Source organism: Dendropsophus ebraccatus, chromosome 5 (genome assembly GCF_027789765.1).
Source record: "Dendropsophus ebraccatus isolate aDenEbr1 chromosome 5, aDenEbr1.pat, whole genome shotgun sequence".
NCBI lineage: Eukaryota > Metazoa > Chordata > Amphibia > Anura > Hylidae > Dendropsophus > Dendropsophus ebraccatus.
In genome coordinates, this window is record NC_091458.1 from 29,945,779 (window position 1) to 29,963,591 (window position 17,813).

At 43.7% G+C, this 17,813-nt stretch overlaps 1 protein-coding gene across 9 annotated transcripts in view; it reads left to right on the forward strand.

Annotated features, from left to right (window-relative positions):
* The window catches only part of ELMOD1 (ELMO domain containing 1), an 81,147-nt gene that overhangs the window by 45,054 nt on the left and 18,280 nt on the right, over positions 1-17,813 (forward strand). For 6 of the 9 annotated variants that reach the window (XM_069972033.1, XM_069972027.1, XM_069972026.1 and 3 more), the window contains 2 exons: positions 13,826-13,971; positions 15,830-15,858. In XM_069972033.1, coding sequence (XP_069828134.1) covers positions 13,827-13,971; positions 15,830-15,858 — 174 coding nt within the window. In that variant the 5' untranslated portion in view covers position 13,826. Of the gene's footprint in view, positions 1-6,109; positions 6,178-9,432; positions 9,666-10,986; positions 11,011-13,825; positions 13,972-15,829; positions 15,859-17,813 lie in introns of those variants that run through there. The other 3 variants (XM_069972030.1, XM_069972032.1, XM_069972034.1) reach the window with 3 other exon arrangements.

Sequence of the window (17,813 nt, forward strand, 5' to 3'; positions counted from 1 at the left end):
TGGGCAGCTTTAGAAAGTAAACTAAGGATAGCCCATCAATAGAAAAGCCTCAGGAAACTCCTGTAAGAACAAATTGTACATATTTCAACAATTTAACACAAATCACTCCTTACCTGAAAAAAAAAAACAGCTCTAAAATCTTGGCCACTAGGTGTCTCTCTTCCCTGCAATCTACTGTCTGTTGTACATTGTTAGGGACAAATTGTCTCTAGTTACAGCCTCAGCAATAGGGTTTATAAGTAAAGATAAGCGCATGGATAAGGCCAATTATTCCGCATTTGAATAACGGTGGCTGAAGAAGTTGGATGTAGCCTACCTGTATACCTATTTACTTGCTGTGCACTGCTGTTTATTGAATTTCTGCTCATATCCCCAGGCAATGTCAGAGCATCAGTAACACATTTACCCCTCATATAATCTGTAGTAGCCACTGTGTAAATCATAAGCCCAGCACAGTGCAAACCTGTTCACCAGCACTATGTCATGGCACAGCAGAGACGAATATGTGCTGTGCTGTGATATGTAGTGAATGAGAAATAGCTGTACACATGGAGGGGACTGTCAGGAACAGCAGCAGGGAGAGCGGTAAAATCCCCTTGTCACCACTCTGAAGGGTTAATCTGAAAAAACAGGTTTTTAAAATAAGTTTTTGAAATGATAGGTCCGCTTTAACCTTTTAGATCTCTTGTGCTCCTGGGAAGTGAATGGCAGGACGAATAAAATGTCACAGGCACCTAATAACACAAAGCAATCTCTTCTCTAACACATTTGAGCTACAAAAAAAGATTACTGTTCACGAAATAGACCAATTGCCACAAAAGCCTCCTGCGGAATTGGAGATGGTTTGTTTACATAAAGCTGATAACTTGTAATCACAGCGTAATGATGGAGGATCAGATTATTTCAGGATATTTAAAGGGGAAATACTACTGTCCATTGTCTGTTGCTAGGGGCAATCTGTCTCTAGTTACAGCCTCAGCAAGAGGGTTTACAAGTAGAGATGAGGTGATCTTGGACCACCATGGACCACCAAAAGACTGGAGATCCTTGTTTTCATGATTGTGGGGGTTCCAGATGCTCAAACTCCAGGGGTCTTACATTTGTCCCCTATTCTGTGTATATGGTCCATTCCCTTTAATTTAGTGCATCCTCCATCTTTTTTTTTACAACTCTGCAGTATAAATTGAGAACCGGGTGTGACCATTTCCTTTGAGTGGCTCCCAATCTGACGGATTTAAGCCTCAGTTTATTATATGGGCAGCTATTCTTGTAGAGCAACCACTAGAGAAGCTGCCTGTGTCACTAGCGCTGCAGCCGTGGCAGTTTGTAACTGAGTGAGCAGTGATTGACGGCTATCCCCAAACTCTGCTACACTGGGTGATGGCTGCAGTGCTGGTAACACAGCTTCCCGAAGTCTAATGTTTATTCTAATGCTATGATGCTCTAGAATATACATTGGGGGAGGCTCAGTATCACTAGTGTTGCGGGATCAAGGGCTTGAGCAGCCCTGCAGTTCCCAACACAGCTGTTTATGGCAGCAGAGGGGCTATGTCGCGCCTTATGTTTGCCACGCAATGTAAAAATTTTTTTTTTACAAAGTTATATAACTTTATGAAAGAAATTTAAATGTAATGCCCCTTTAAATATAAGAAACAGAACCCAGGAGACTTCTTAATCTCTATACAAGTTATTCCTTGTAGTTGTACGGATGTCATAATAAAACAAATGAGGCGTCAGATATAATAAAGAGTGCCACAAACTACATGGCGGGCAGCGTTCTCTGTAACAATTTTATGACGCTGATCCCTGATGTGCGCAGAGACTAGATATTGATTAGAATAAGGGGAGATGCAGTGAGGCAGAGCTCCTCACCCATGATAAGGTGTTTGTTAGATGAAGTTAATATGCAAGCAGCACAATCCTCATAGCGTCGTGCCTGTCTGTATGATGAATCTGATGAAGAGGACGGGAACGCTACGTTGCCATGGAGATTCTCTTGCAGATTCCAGAGGTGAGAGCCTGAGATAGCTGCGCGCAAGAGGGAGCGAGGGAAAAAAAAGAAACTTATCTAAATCACAGGAGGCACAGACGCCCATACGCCATGCACAATATACAGCAAGGAGTGGTACTGCTTTATAATGGGATTACATGGCGGGGTCAGAAAATCCCGCAGACCACATTAGGATGGAACTTATGGATTCTGGAAGATTCGTCAACCTATGGAGTCAAAACCTCATCGATGTTGGTAAAGTGGTCCTATCTGTGTATATTGCGGATATGACGGACGTGAACAATGGCAATCACATTTTATGTTGGGAAAATGAGCATGATTAACATATCCATAGGGATCCATCAGATGGCGGTCCTGTCTGCCTGTAATAAAGTATACAAGTTAAAGATGAGCAAGTCGATTGGTAGATGCGTAGATGCCTTTTTTCCGTCTCTGTGATGTCATTGAGGTCACGTGACATAACCTAGTGCTGGAGGCACTGACTGTAATTAGGACTTATTTTTGGAGTAGGCCTTATATTTCAAGATTACTTCAAAAACCCTCCAAAATCAAACTAGGGCTTTTTTGTGGAGAAACAGTATGGGCCCTAGTATTATTTTCTATGGAGGACACAGTGAACCTGAGGCCAACACTGGAATAGGGCAGGTTTGCCACCTGCTCAACCACCATACCATTTAAAGTGAATGTACCATCAGGTACATCGCTTTAATATATTTACATGAATATATTGGCGCTGGTGTGGTCCTTCTTTTGAACCGCCACCCGGTTCCCGCGCATGGCTACAGTCTATTCCCATGCACCGGCCTGGCATGAAGCACTGGGGGCAGGCCCGCTGACACCATTGTGACAAAACCCCTACCCCTCTGTGATGCAGCTCCATTAGAATCAATGGAGCCACATCACAGAGGGGAGATCGGCACACTGGGGGCCAGCGGGACCACCTCCAATGCTTCATGCCATGCCGGTGCCTGAGAATAGACCGTTGTCGCGTAAGGGAACCAGGCCTGGTTCAAATAAAGGACCGCGGCACCAGCATCCCTGCTTCGGTGCTGATCCATTCATGTAATCAACTTAAAGCAATGTACCTGATGGTACACTCTCTGTAAACTCCTCCTGGTAAAGGTTCCTTCCAGTTTGTGGAAACATGATCCCTAATTCTAGGAATAGGTGGTCGCACCCCCACCAATCTTCTAGTTATCACCTATCCATAGATGTTAATTGCTTCTTACTAGTCATGTACGTATTGGTAAGTATCCAGCTGATCCGGACTCCTTGACCTTCAAGCTGTTGCCCTGTTGCATGCTGGTATCTGTTGTTCTATAACATCTGCCGCGCCACAGGATTTGGAATCCTTCACGATGGAGTAAAAATATCGACACACAAATCCTGAACAGCCATTGCCCTGCGTAGACTCCAGCGAGTCGTATTACTTAGATCACAAATAATGAATACAGTGTGTAGCCTATTTCACGCTGCAGTTTTGAATAGGTGCCTGGTACCAAAAATGACTTTGGCAAACAATATAACACTAGGAGGTGACATTCGCAGCCTGAACGGTGACTCATTTATGTGTTAATAGAGGTTTCATTTTCTTCTAATCTCTTTTTATACACCAGCATATCATTACCCTCACATTAAGTGCTTGGGCTGTTATGACCGCTCTCTGTGACCACCTTTATTTGTGGCCATACGATTGACACGTTCCATACGTCTCTATACACGGGAAGCTCTTTTACATCTTTAATTATCATTATTATTGTCAGATTATACCATCATTATCGGATGAAATAAACCGGACTGGAAAATTGCTCCCAACCTATTACACAGGGATCTAGTCCACCTAATGCAGCGCTGCTCAACAGGGCCGTCAACAGACGGTCATAGACCCCTCCAGCCCCTAAAATGAGAATGACCCCCACCCCATAATGACTGTACACCTGCTTTTTTTTTCAGTTTTTTTCCCCCTCGAAACATCTTGGAAAAAAACAATTAGAGATGAGCGTAACTGGAGCATGCTCTATACTGGTGGCTGAAGAAGTTGGATGCAGCCCTAGGGAGTCCTGGAAAACGTGGATACAGCCTATGGTTGTATGATAGAGTTGTGCTTATCTCTATAAACAAGCATTGTTCTGACACCAGCGTTTGTTTGAAAAACACTATGGTGTTATTGCCATTTTTTTTTGCATTGTTTTTTTCCCACGCATATATTCCACTGCAGTCAGTACTGAAATGGTAAATTCACTTAAAGGGAATATGTCAGCTTTTTATCATATCTAGAGCTCAAGTGCCAAGGAGGCTGTGCTAAGAAGAAGCAGCATGCATGCCTCCTCACTCCGCCACCCTTACCTGTCTTGACTAGTCCTGTATGTCAATCAGTCAAGGCAATGTGGGGGGAGGAGGGAGGGCGTGCATGCTGCTGCTTAGCCCTGCCTCCTTGACACCCGAGCACTGAGTATGATATAGAGTGGACAGATTACCTCCAAACACCGATTTTCCTTTTCACCATTTTATTTTGACGGAGTTTTGCTGTTTTGGACAACCAATGGAGTATTTTTTATGCTTTGTTTTTTTGTGTCTTCTCTATAGTACTTGAAAATACCACAAAAAATCGTGATAAATATTACTAAAGGAAAAACTTATAAAAATGCATGAAATGCCTCGTGTTTTTTTTCTTTTTTCTTTCCTTTATTAGCAGTCGAGATTAACTTTCTCTACGATTGTGAAGCTACCCACATGTGGTGCAAAGGCGTTATAAATGGTGTTAAGCCATATTTTTACAGTGTATTCTGATACAAACCAGCTCAAAAAGGTTCAAAAGAGCTCATGCACGGAACCGACCCAACATGGTCGTTTCTACGGTTACCCAAACTTTTGGCAGCAGCACTGGTTGCATGCCGATTAAGTTAGGAAATGTCATGACAGGTACACTTTAAGGTGGCTGTTTACGTCCATAACTATGTAGGTGCCTTCTTATGGTCCTGAGTAGTGGTGAGCGAACCTGCCAAAAGTTCGGGTAGGCTGTATCCATGTTTTCATGTGTATCCATGTAGACCATAGGCTGTATCCATGTTTTCCAGGCAGTCCTGTATCCATGTTTTCCAGTCAGTCCTGTATCCATGTTTTCCAGGCAGTCCTGTATCCATGTTTTCCAGGCAGTCCTGTATCCATGTTTTCCAGGCAGTCCTGTATCCATGTTTTCCAGGCAGTCCTGTATCCATGTTTTCCAGGCAGTCCTGTATCCATGTTTTCCAAGTGCAGGGACTCAAATGTTGATCATTGATCGTTCGGGTTCATGGGAATCCTAACTTTCTCTCCAGTTCTGAGTGATAATGGTTGTTGCTTATTTCACATTCCTTATTTTTATCTTATGTTACAATTTCCTTGATACATAGCAATGCATAATATATACTGTATAATGCTTTATTTTCTTCTACATTCCTTGATTTAAAGTAAGAAACGTTTTGGGTCATGAAAAAGTGGTTGACCCCCGTCTAAGACAGTGATGGCAAACCCTTTGCCCGCCAGCTTTCACAAATGTTCAGTTCCCTGGGCGATACCTGGGCAGCTAAAGCCAAATCTTTGGTTTTCCAGACACAATGGGAATTGTAGTTTTGTAACAGCTTGCCGGCCAATGGTTTGCCGTCACTAATTTTCACCCAGCCAGAGTCTCTTTCACCATTTTTGTAGTCTTCTGATGGCGAGTCAAATGTCGTCAAAGATTCTTAACATGTCTAGATGGTTAGGAAGGACCTTTACTTGGTACGTATGGTAAGTAATATTTGGGGAACCCCCTTGATCGTGTCATGAAATGCCAAAAACTCTATCCAGTCCCTGTTGATTATGACTAGTTATTACAATATATTCCAACATAGCGTACATGAGAAGAAATGATATATATTCTTACCAAATGGCATGGATTTCTTATGAAAGGTGTGTACCAGGAATATGAGATCCCACTGTATATACCATACACACGAGAACCACCAGTGGTTACAGAAGTCCTGATTGTCAAGGCTTATAAATGCAGTATAATGTATGGAAGATAAAGAATATAGCAATAAAATAAATATAATTTGTCATAATTATTTCTTTCCCTAGAGTGCTGGCTCCGTGCATTTTTGATGCAAACAACTATAGACCAAGAGAAACAGTTCAATAACTTACAGGTAACTGTAGGTAGTAAGACCCTGTACTGTTCCTCTTCCTTGCTAACAATGTGTATTCCAGTAAATAGTAGACCATAAACTAATAACATCTGAATATATTGGAATAGCGGGGTGTAAGTAGCTGGAGTTAATACTGATAGAAGTGAATAGTGGTGGATGACCAATAAATATGTGGTGTGTTCACCTGTATTAGTCGTATCGGCCAGGCTCAACTCGTGCTGGAGTCACATTTATGTTAGAAAGACAGAGTTGGTGGTTGGAATACAGCTCAGCCAATAGTGGTATAGTGGTGACGCCAGTGCTAACTCAGGAGAAACAGATCACTGATCTCAGAGAGACCAGCCAAACGACACCACTGCCGGCTGCTAGTGAAAGCGCTCAAAGCAGTGCTCATTGGTGCACAGAATCACAAAATACAACAGTAACCCTTGACTTACTACAGCTGTGCAACATACATAATAGTATATAGTGACATCTTGTGGAAAAATCTGAGAATACAACTTTATTACCACTTTTCTCTATGGTACAGGACTTTTACGACAGGTGCCCAAACTAGAAATACCCATAGTGGGACTTCCCACTACCATCACTCCACCCACAAATCAAGTTGTCGGAGGTAATGTTTATATGTGATGGATTTTTACTGTCTGACTATTTTGTTCTTGGATGTATAAGCCAGCCCCGGTGCTGTCTGTCCAGAGCTTAACCCTCCCCTCCTTATAGAGGACTCATAAATATTTGGCTGTGCTGAACATTCACTTATTGAAAGTGTATAGCCATCTGTACTGTATCTCCTCAAGAACAAAAGGGTCAGGCAGTTCAAAATGCCCAACTGTTCATTCCCTGCCAGGAGGTTTCTGGCAACTGAGGGTTCCACTGAAAACATCCGGTTCAGAAGTGAATGGAATCCTGAAGAAGTATTTGCGCCTGGTCCACCGATATTAGTCAAATTAAAAATTGCACTTGGTGGGTTGGAGGTTCGAGGTTGTACATTGGGGCCCAGGGGATAAGGGTCATAACGCTGGATCATTTGCCACAAGTAAGGGTAAAAGTGTCAACTGCATGGCAACCTGTAGGACATGCTTCTGTCCTGTCGTGGTGTGGTGAAGCAGAGATTCTAACTTTTGTACACCTAGACTATAACCCACGCTCTTTATGTTCCTCCTGCAAATCCTTAAACTTTTACACTGACAGCATACCGACCCAGCATACCCTTATTCTCCAGATCGTTACATAACATGACGTAAACTCCGATAACACAGTTCACTGCATGGCTGTCGGTGATGATACATTATTAATTACATCTTGGCTGTGATCTGCAATGACATCTGAAAGTTGGATGGAGCCAATTTTTAACAGAGAAGTCCTTAATCCTTAGATATGCTGGAAGACGAAATCGCGCCGTGGGCGGAAAGAGAGAGGGAGAGCAGAAGTGCTCCGCCGTACTGTATCCTACATCGTGAAATAGGTCAGGGGAAAAGTGCTTTTCTTTCAGGAATCAAAAATGCATGGCTCCCATTGTAGAAGTAAAGGGGATTAGTTAACCAAAGTAAATCTTAAGCCTAGTCCGTAAAAGATCTTCTTGTTTTTTTCATTATGTAAGTCTTTTTGACCCTAAGAAACCTCTGTAAGCATCAACAACTGAAAAATAGTTTTAGGTTTTACATTGTATTACATAAGCAGCTAAAATAGCTAAAGAAGACTTGTCCTTACAGATTACACTTTTCTACCCACACATGTCCATAGTCTTGACCGTAGAGGGCCTAATGGTTTAATTATAATGTGCCGCACAGGTTCAGTAGAAGACTCCCTTTTGGAGATGATTTTGAAGCAACTCACTTGTCCCTATGATCTATAGCATGGGTCTCAAACTCAATTTACCCGGGGGCCGCTGGAGGTTGAGTCTGGGTGAGGCTGGGCCGCATCAGGTTTTCCACAAAAAGGGGACTGGGGGGTGACACAGGGGACTGGGGGGAGCTGGGGGGTGACACAGAGGACTGGGGGGAGCAGGAGGGTAACACAGGGGACTGGGGGTGACAGATGGGACTGGGGGTCTCCGAGAGCGGACTGGGGGGAGCAGGGGTGACAGAGGGGAGCAGGGGGGTGACAGATGGGACTGGGGGGAGCAGGGGGGTGACAGGGGACTGGGGGTCTCAGAGGGGACTGGGGGTCTCTGAGAGGGGACTGGGGGGAGCAGGGGGTGACACAGGGGACTGAAGGGAGCAGGGGTTGACACAGGGGACTGGGGTCTCAGAGGGGACTGGGGGTGACACAGGGGACTGGGGGTGACACAGGGGACTGGGGGAGCTGGGGGGAGCTGGGCACACACCCCTCCTCCTCCTCTCACCCCCGGCACCGGCGCTCTCCTCTCAGCCGCACATGCAGCTCCTCGATCTCTGGAGGAGGAGGCCGCGGGGACTGCAGGGTGAGGTGATCGCATCGCTGCAAGTCCTGGGGCTGTAAAGCAGGATCGGGGGTCTGCACTGCATCCCCTGATCCTGCTGAACAGCCCCAGGACTTGCAGCAATGCGATCACCTTGCAGTCCCCGCGGCCTCCTCCTCCAGAGACCGGGGAGCTGCATGTGCGGCAGGGACGCTAGGGGGCAGCGGCTCTGCTAGGCAGCTGTAGGCCCCTGCACTGCACACCTCCCCTCCCACCACCGCCACCCACCTCTCCGTCGTCTTCAGGAGGCCGGTTAAACAGCTGCAGCCGTCCCTGATGCCGGACCCCCTCTGCCGCTTCATCAGCTGCTCAGCCGCAATTGGCTGAGCATAAAGTTAAGCTCAGCCAATCGCGGCTGAGCAGCTGATGAGGGCCGCACTTACAGGAAAGCTACCATTGAGGTGGGGGCCGCAAACTAGTGTCCCGAGGGCCGCAGTTGGCCCGCGTGCCGCGAGTTTGAGACCCCTGATCTATAGCTTATGGCAAGGATGGGGAAAATCTTCTCCAGTTGTTGCAAAACTACAATTTCCATCATGCCTGGACAGCCAAAGCTTTAGCTTTGGCTGTCCAGGCATGATGGTAATTGTAGTTTTGCAACAGCTGGTGGGCCGAAGGTTCCCCATCCCTGTCTTATGGGATGAGCACAGAGTTTATTGATGATACGTTATACCCAGTGTGTGCAGTGAGAACACCAAGGATTATAAGTACATCAAAAGTAAGACAGGGAGCATGGAGCAGACTCTGGAGCTGAGCGTACTCCATACATAGCCAGTGCGGCTAGATTATATATCCGACACAGAAGCCAGGATTGTATATGGGAGCAGATTAAACCATTAGATGTGGTTGTACAGTGCGGGCTCTGTCACCTGATCAGGCCCCTCAGCAACATGATTGCTGGGTGTCCAGCAGTTACCATGGCAGCCATGGGCCTAGTGAAGGCCACTAGACCTATCATTTTAACACCCGTAGAACACCATGCTGAAAGCATAGTGTACTAGGAGGGAGTTCACATGTAGTATTTTGGTATTTTTAGCCAAAACCAGGGGTGGGTGCAAATCTTTTCATTATAGTTATTTTCTCCAGCTATTCCATTCCTTCTAAAAATAACTAAACTACAAATGGGACCCAGCCTTAGGCCCTTTTCAAACATCTGTTGTGGACCCGCAAATTCAGACAGAATGTGGACCTGTTCATTTGTATGGCACCTTACACACATTTGTACATGTTATGGATGTTTGTTGGGGCCGTCATAAGTGCCTTAAAAAAAAGACCAAGCCATTGTGCAGCCTGTAGTTACAGAAACATAAAAACATAGAAGATTGACACCAGAAAAAGACTCCTTGGTCCATCTAGTCTGACCCTTTTAGTATTTCCCTTCTCATTATCTTAGGATACATATATGTTTATCCCAGGCAGGTTTATTCAGTTATTGTAGATTTACCTACCACATCTGCTAGAAGTTTGTTCTAAGCATCTACTACTCTTTCAGTAAAGTAATATTTTCTCCCGTTGCTTCTGATCTTTCCCCCAGATAACCTCTCACTGTGTCCTCTTTTTTTTCTAAAAACACTTCCCTCCTGAACCTCATTTAGTCCTTTTAGTCCTAAACAGAACAAATCAGTTTTGCCAAATGAAGGAGTCTGTGCAAATGCTGGCAGGTTGCAGACAGTTATGGATGTACATCTGTAGTCCTGTCCGTAGCTGTGGGTCTGTGGCTATGGAGAGGGCTATGTATGTGTGTATTGGGCCTTACAGTGCAATACAGTTGAAGTGATAAACTCCATAGGAAACCTCTCCTGCTCTGGACACTTCCTGACATGGACAAAGGGGGCAGCAGAGAGCACTGTGTCAGAGTGGAAAGAATACACCACTTCCTGTAGGACACACAGCAGCTGATAAGTACTGAAAGACTTGAGATTTTTAAATAGAAATAAATTACAAATCTATCTGTATTTTATAACTTTTTGAAACTAGCTGATTTGAAAGAAAAAAACTAAAACATTTCACCAGAGTACCACTTTACTTCACAAAAAAAATATTAAAACCTAATTCGAAAGTAAATATTGTGTTCTCTAGTGGGAAGGGACCATGAGTCTGATGCCTATGCAAAAATATAACTTAGTGGGGCACAATGAGAACATATCCCGATATAAACAAGAGAAACCTGATTCTCCATCCATCATGGGAGTACTTCCCCTGCTTATCGCATTAACATAAGTAAAATTCTGCTATTTGGACAATATTGGCTAAATAAAGAATTAGACTACTTGCTGACAGTTTCTCAGGAGTGGATAGGATTGGAAGATGTAGGAGACAACTGAAAGAGAGGGTGATTGCAGGACCAGACTACACAGGGTTTGTCTGTAGTCTGTTACCATGACGAGGTAGAGGTGGTATACACAAAACTGCTTGAAATGTTTAAATTGTGTCAATACAGGTTCCTGTAAATCTTGAAAAATTAGCTTTGCCAGCATTTGACCGATTCAGCCTTTTATATTCTTTTATATGCTGTAATAGGAACTTCAGGCATCTGTGCAAAATTATGTTATAATGCCGAGGAAATATGTAATTGTTATATCTGATAAGCGGAGCTTCAGCCAAACCTCATTTTTCTTGCTAAAATAGTCATACTACATGAATTTTTAATATTTCCTTTCAATGTCTTTGGGAATGATGTGTGGGGTTCTCCTCCAGGGGGTGAAAATTGAGCCAAACTATTCACACTGTGCCGGTTGTCTAGCAGCAGGCTTTCATGGAGAGGGACATGTGATAGCGATAGATCTGTAGCTGGAGGCCCCTATTAATACTGGCTGTGTGGCTGACTACTGGGAGCCCACTGTGTCACTGTTTTGCAGAGTCGTTGTTTATTCTTCTTACAAACTTGAAAAAAAAAAAGAAAGAAATACTTTAGTGATTATATAAATTTTTTGGAGTTAAAAACTTTCAAAAATGTAGCTGGAAATTGAACCAATCAGGGATCGCATATAGCATGACAATTTTTTTCTTGACCTCTACTGTATGTTTGGATGCCTCCAAGTTGTTGTCCAATCCTACCAAAATTGGTGGGTTTGATTTTCTTCATCCAGCATGTATGGGGCCTTTGTACTTTTAAGGTTTTAAGGTCCACTGTCATTAAAAAAAAAAAATTGTGCCATTTAAAAGGTTTAGGTTGGTAGGACTTTTTTTTTTTTGCTACAGCTTTTTGAGTTTGCTACAACTATCAGGGAGAAGTGCTTACCAAGAATGTTCTCCTCCCCACTATGTCCTGGGCCAGTCTCCTGCAGTGAGATGGTTAGACGAGGAGAGAAGTGCTCAGCCACTTGCCTCTCCATGCTGATTTAGTGATCGTGGGGGTCTTAACCACCAAACCTCAACCAGTGAAAACTTTTGGCACATTTGTACTACAATCCACAGTCTTCAGAAACTCTATTTCTGGTTCCCCTTTGTCACTTGTTTTAGTGTTTCTTTACCCTCCGGTTAACCCTGGACCACAAGGAGGGGGTTAACATGAGGGAATGAACAGCAAAAGAAGGGTTAATTGGTTTGGGTTTGTTAGTTTTTACCTCGGAGAGAGCTGGCGGGGATTGGCTGTAGGTTGGCCAAAGACAGGTGGGTATCCATGGGAGCGGGGTCGAGAGCCCTCACATGGAGGCGGGCTTTGGATTGGTTAATTTAGAAAGGATGGGGATTGGTGGATTGTCAGCCTTTAGGATGTTGGTTACTGGGGTAGAGTATCATAGAGGCTCCCTCAGAGATGACTGTTGATAGGGGACACTTAGGAGAGGAAGGGGTTAGGAGTTAATAGAAGAGGTTACCTGCAGGTAAACTGGGTCAGTTTGCTTGAGGTAACCCAGGATTTAACAAGAAGAAGAAAAGCTTCGGCCCGCCCCCCCTGCCCTATTGTTTGGTCTTTTGTGTAGGATGCGTTCATTTGGGGTAAAGCCGTTCTTCAAAGAAAGGGGCTATCATTAAAAGAGAATTCTGGCGAATATTTTTACTAAAGTATTTTATTTCCCCCAAAAAATTATACAAATCACTTATTATGGGAAATGCTTATAAAGTGCTTTTTTCTTTGCACTTACTACTGCATCAAGGCATCACTTCCTGGATAAAATGGTGATGTCACGACCTGTGATAAGATGCTGGGAGCGGAGGAACTGTATGCATATGCGCCATGCTATGATGACTGTGCCGCGCAGCTGCTTCATTGCAGCGCGGCGCATATGCATACAGTTCCCTTGCTTCCAGCATTGTATCACAGATGCTGCCCGAGCAGGGGGTGGACTCTGTTACAGGCATTTTTACATATGTGTTCCGTGCGGGTGGATGTGGCCTTAGTCTCCGTTGCCACCACAAGTGCATGGTTTCGCCCATTATAGTTAATGGCCAACCATCCCCCCCTTTCCACTAAAAAAAATGTGCCAGGCCAACAGATTTTAGTGGGGGCATTACAGAACATTGCTAGAACATTTTGTGGTATATTTCATGAATTGTTGTCTTTTCTATCTGTCCAATAACATTGCTAAACAAATTCCCTACTACTGTTCCTAAATTTGCAATTTCCTCTGACTTTATACTGCCTAAACCTCGGCCCTATGCCTTATACAGCTTTCTTTATAACATGTAGGCCTAGTGCACAGGTCAGGGCCTCATACAGGAGCTCCATTGTACCTAGCTGGTGGGTACTGCCATATTGTCCTCCATACAGCACCATATTACAAGGATATTAAATAATGCCTCTGGTTGCCAGTGGTGCCTGATGGAGCATACTTCCACTTCTTATATCCCATTAGAAGTGTATGGGTGCCATGTTACCTTTCTCTACATTACAGAGCTGTTGTACGGAGATGTAGTACAATAGGAGGCCTTACTCTAATGTGCACACTTTAGGTTCACTATTATTACTTGCAAAGGATTATTCCACCCAAGACAGGAATTCAGGTTGTAAATAGGTGGCTTACATAAAGTGACACCATCTTACTCACTGCGAGTAACGCTATGGGAAGAGGATCTCCTGTTGTGCTGGGTCAGATGGCTTCACACCAGTATATTGTTGTGATGGGACCTTGACAAGGAGATACCTTTACATTGAGTTTCCCTAAGTTTACTACTAGATGCTTCTTTCAGGATGGAGGGATCCTTTTAAGGTGTCATTTATGAGGACTTACCATAACGTCAAGGTTTCTCTTCTCTATTTGTCCCCAGGATGGTGGTTCAGGTGTGGTTGTACTTCTACTGCATCTGTCTCTGGCGCTGTTTCAAGTTTATTCTGAGGAAGCTGACCGGACGGTGTGAGCTGCAGAGGATCTGCTACAAGAACAAACCTGGTGCTGGACGGACCTTAAAACTAGGTAAATGTCCACAGTATGCGTTATAATACCATTCCATTTTGTCTACATTGGGACATTGATCCACCATTTTAACATTCACACATCGGCTTATGATCCTCCACCATTAGGAATCCAGGAAAGAGGAACAGCTCTTCAGTTGTTGCAAAACTACAGTTCTCATCATGCCTGGACAGCCAAAGCTTTGGCTTTTCCCATCTCTGCTGTAATCCAACATTAGGTTATGTTTGCACAATGACAGCTGTTTTTATTGGACAGTTGTCATTGAAAGGCAGCCGGCAGGGGAGAAATTGATCACAAGTACTAACTTACCTCTCCCCATGCCCACGTTGAACGGCAGCACCGACCTCAGGACCCCACGGGCTTTGGCATCTTCGGAGCGGACACGTCATGACCTTGTTCATGGACTGGCCGCTCAGCCAGTCAGTGACTGGGGTGGGATGCCGCTCCAGTCACCGATTTGCTGAGTGGCCATTCCATCAGCCGGGACAGGCCTTTTCCCCCAAGTCATGACGTCATCACAAGTCGTGGGGGGGGGAATGCCTTCTTGTGGGGGTCCCGAGGCCGGTCCTGATGCTCACCATGGGCACAGGGAGAGGTAAGTTAGTACTTGTAATCAATTTCCCCCTGGCCGGCAACCAAAGTTTATAATCGCCTGGACTTCTCCTTTAACAACAAATAACAGGCTTTATTTAATAACAGTGGATGCTATTATACGAATAACTGCCGTTATTTGTTGTTAAATGGCGGACGGACGTCGTGTTGACTGTGAGTGAACATAGCTTTAAAAGGACCTGATAGGTGCTGAACTATAAAATGGTCATAGAAAACAATATATAATCGACGTCTAAGGAAAGAGAACCTTCGTAGGAAAAAAAGAAGTTAAGAGTTATTACAAGCAGCGTTGTGGCTAAGGTTTGCTTTAGCCTGGGTACAGATTAAAGGGAACCTGTCACAATAAAACTATAATCCAATCTGCTGGCGGCATCTTATAAAATAGGAGGAGCTGAGCAGATTGATATATAGTTGTGTGGGAGGACAACCTGTCATTTATTCATGTAAATCTCTGCTTGTTCTAGGCTAAGTAGTCATGTGGGCGGTCCTAATCAGTACTCTATCTGCACACTTGTACAAAGAGCTGTCAATCACTGAGTAGAACCGCCCACATAACTACTTACAGAGATTTATATAAGTAAATGACAACTTATTCCTACTAAACTATATATCAATCTGCTCAGCTCCTTTTGTTCTGTAACATAAAATCTCCAGACTGGACTGTATTTTCAATGTGACAGATTCCCTTTAAATTTACTGCCTGAGCCTGATTGGTGTTTAGCAATGAGGACAAGGTCAATCACTACACTGTTAGAATTTGGGAATTCATAAAAACCATGTGAGCACATGAGGGACTCGCCCAAAGCAAACCTATTCTGTGCAGTGAGCAGGTGCTAAGTCTATGGAGGGGGTTCAGGGAGACAGTTCTAACCTTATCAGATATTTATAGGTGCAAAAACTACATATACTTCAATTTAAGACTTTAGAGGTTATAGCTTCTTTAGAGACTGTGCAGATGGTTTGGGATGACAGCTCAGGGTCACTACTAGGATTGTAGTCGCTTCCTTATATTCTTCGTACAAGAGACCAGCCCTTTAGTTCAGCATCAACAAATTACGAGGGGACCCCACTAACCCCAATGCTATACCTGGAGCCTGGTGGCCAGTTGTACAGCATACAGCTCTATGCACCATACCATCATGTTAGAATTAGATAGTTTTATTTGAATTGGGTTGTATGAACAGGACCACAGTGCATTATGGTCTGACTGCTTCATTGATTTGTCTTGTTCAATTGTGTTTTGCAGAATCTTCCTTGAAGTCATCTAACAATAAGGTTAGTCTTCCCTCCTGTAGGTTCATCCTAAACAATACCCTTAAAGGGGTTTCAACAGAGATTGCAGGGGTCCGACCATCATGTCTCCCTGGCGATCTCCAGATCGGCCCCTAGATCCATTGTTTTGAATACAGCCACAGGTGGTCATGTGACCTGGAGCTCTATTCATTCTCTATAAAGCCGCTGGGGAGAGTCAAGTACAGCACTCAACTCTTTCTGACAGCTCCATAGAGTATGAATAGAGCTCCAGGTCACATGACCACCTGTGACCGTATTCAAAACAATGGATCTAGGGGCCGATCTGGAGATCGCGGGAGGGCAAGGGGGTCAATCTCTCCTGTGGACAAGGGACAAGTATGTTTCAACTGGAAAATCCGTATAAGTTCTCTGCTTTTTATTTGTTATTTGTATTTTATTATTTTTTTTAACTTTAAAGGACTTTATAGATTTAAATTTAACAAAAAAATTAGAAACTGCTACAGATGTAAAATCAAAAACAGCCTACTTGCCAAGTCCAGTGCTTTTTCTCCGTTCCGCCCTGCTCCCTGGTTTTATGCTATCCCTTCTCTCCTCATTCTGAACATGAGTGTTTAAAACATTGATAGGGACAAGAGAGTGCATTATGTGGGAAGGTAAGCAGAGGCTTTTATATGTTTTTTTTCACAGCCCTAACATGCTGTAATTTTTTCTACATTGGAAAAGCCCTTTAAATAAATTAAATAAGAGGCCCAAATGTCCTAAAGTAACATAAAAACCTTTATCCTGCTGCAATCCTACAATCAGAGAACTGCCCCTGTAACCTTATCTTAGGCTGGGTTCATATGTTTTTGCAATCCTTTTTTTTCATCCGTTTTTTGCAAAAAAACTGATGCATTAGTGTGCAAAAACGTAGTTGACCTAATTTTTTTGTCCGTTAAAAAAATGGATTCTTTTTTTTTTTTTTTTTTTTTTTTTTTATAATGGAAGTCAATGGGAAAACGGTTAAAAATGGATGCACACAAATGCATCAGTTTTCTTTCATCCGTGCAAAAACATAGTGTGAACCCAGCCTTATAAAGCCCTCTCACACTCCTGACGGGTTTTCTGTATGTTTATAGATTCTTCAGGGGAAGTGTAGGTCTATACATACTAACAAATAGCCAGTATAGCCAGGGCAGTGTAACAAGAAACACCTGTGCGTTTGGGGTGTGTAAGTAGCGTCAGAAAACAGGAGAACACACCATGCTATCTGCAAACTGTGCAGCTTCCAGTGTAGAGTGACATCATTTCCAGCAATCCAGTGTAGAAGCTTTGGTCGGTACCCTGCCACTTTTCACTGACAGCTGAAACGTGACTGCTGCAGCCGATGTAGTCAGTACAGACAGTACTACTGGCATCACAGGGACAAAAAAATGCTCAGTCAGTAGAAGAGCTGATCTGGGTGTTACAGATCCAGCAGCTCTGCCATACTGGGGGCACCTAGAGATTATTAAGCTGGATTTTACGGAAGTAAAGGCCTTGTATTACCCTAGAGGTCTGGCCATTAAAGGGGTACTCCAGTGAAAATATCATTTTTTTCAATTCAACTGGTAAATTACTTCTATTTTTTAAAAAAATTCTCCAGTCTTCCAGTACTTATCAGCTGCTGTATGTCCTGCAGGAAGGGGTGTATTCTTTCCAGTCTGACACAATGCTCTCTGCTGCCACCTATGTTTGTATCAGGAACTGTCCAGAGAAGTGGCAAATCCCCACAGAAAACCTCTCCTGCTCTCCAGACTAGAAAGAATACACCACTCCCTGCAGGACATACAGCAGCTGATAAGTACAGGAAGACTGGAGATTTTTTTAATAGAAGTAAATTATAAATCTCTGACACTTTCTGGCACCAGTTAATTTGAATGATTTCACCCCTTTAATATAGGATGCTTATCAGCTTCTTCACATCTAAGGGTTTTTATCTAAGGGTGAAAACTACA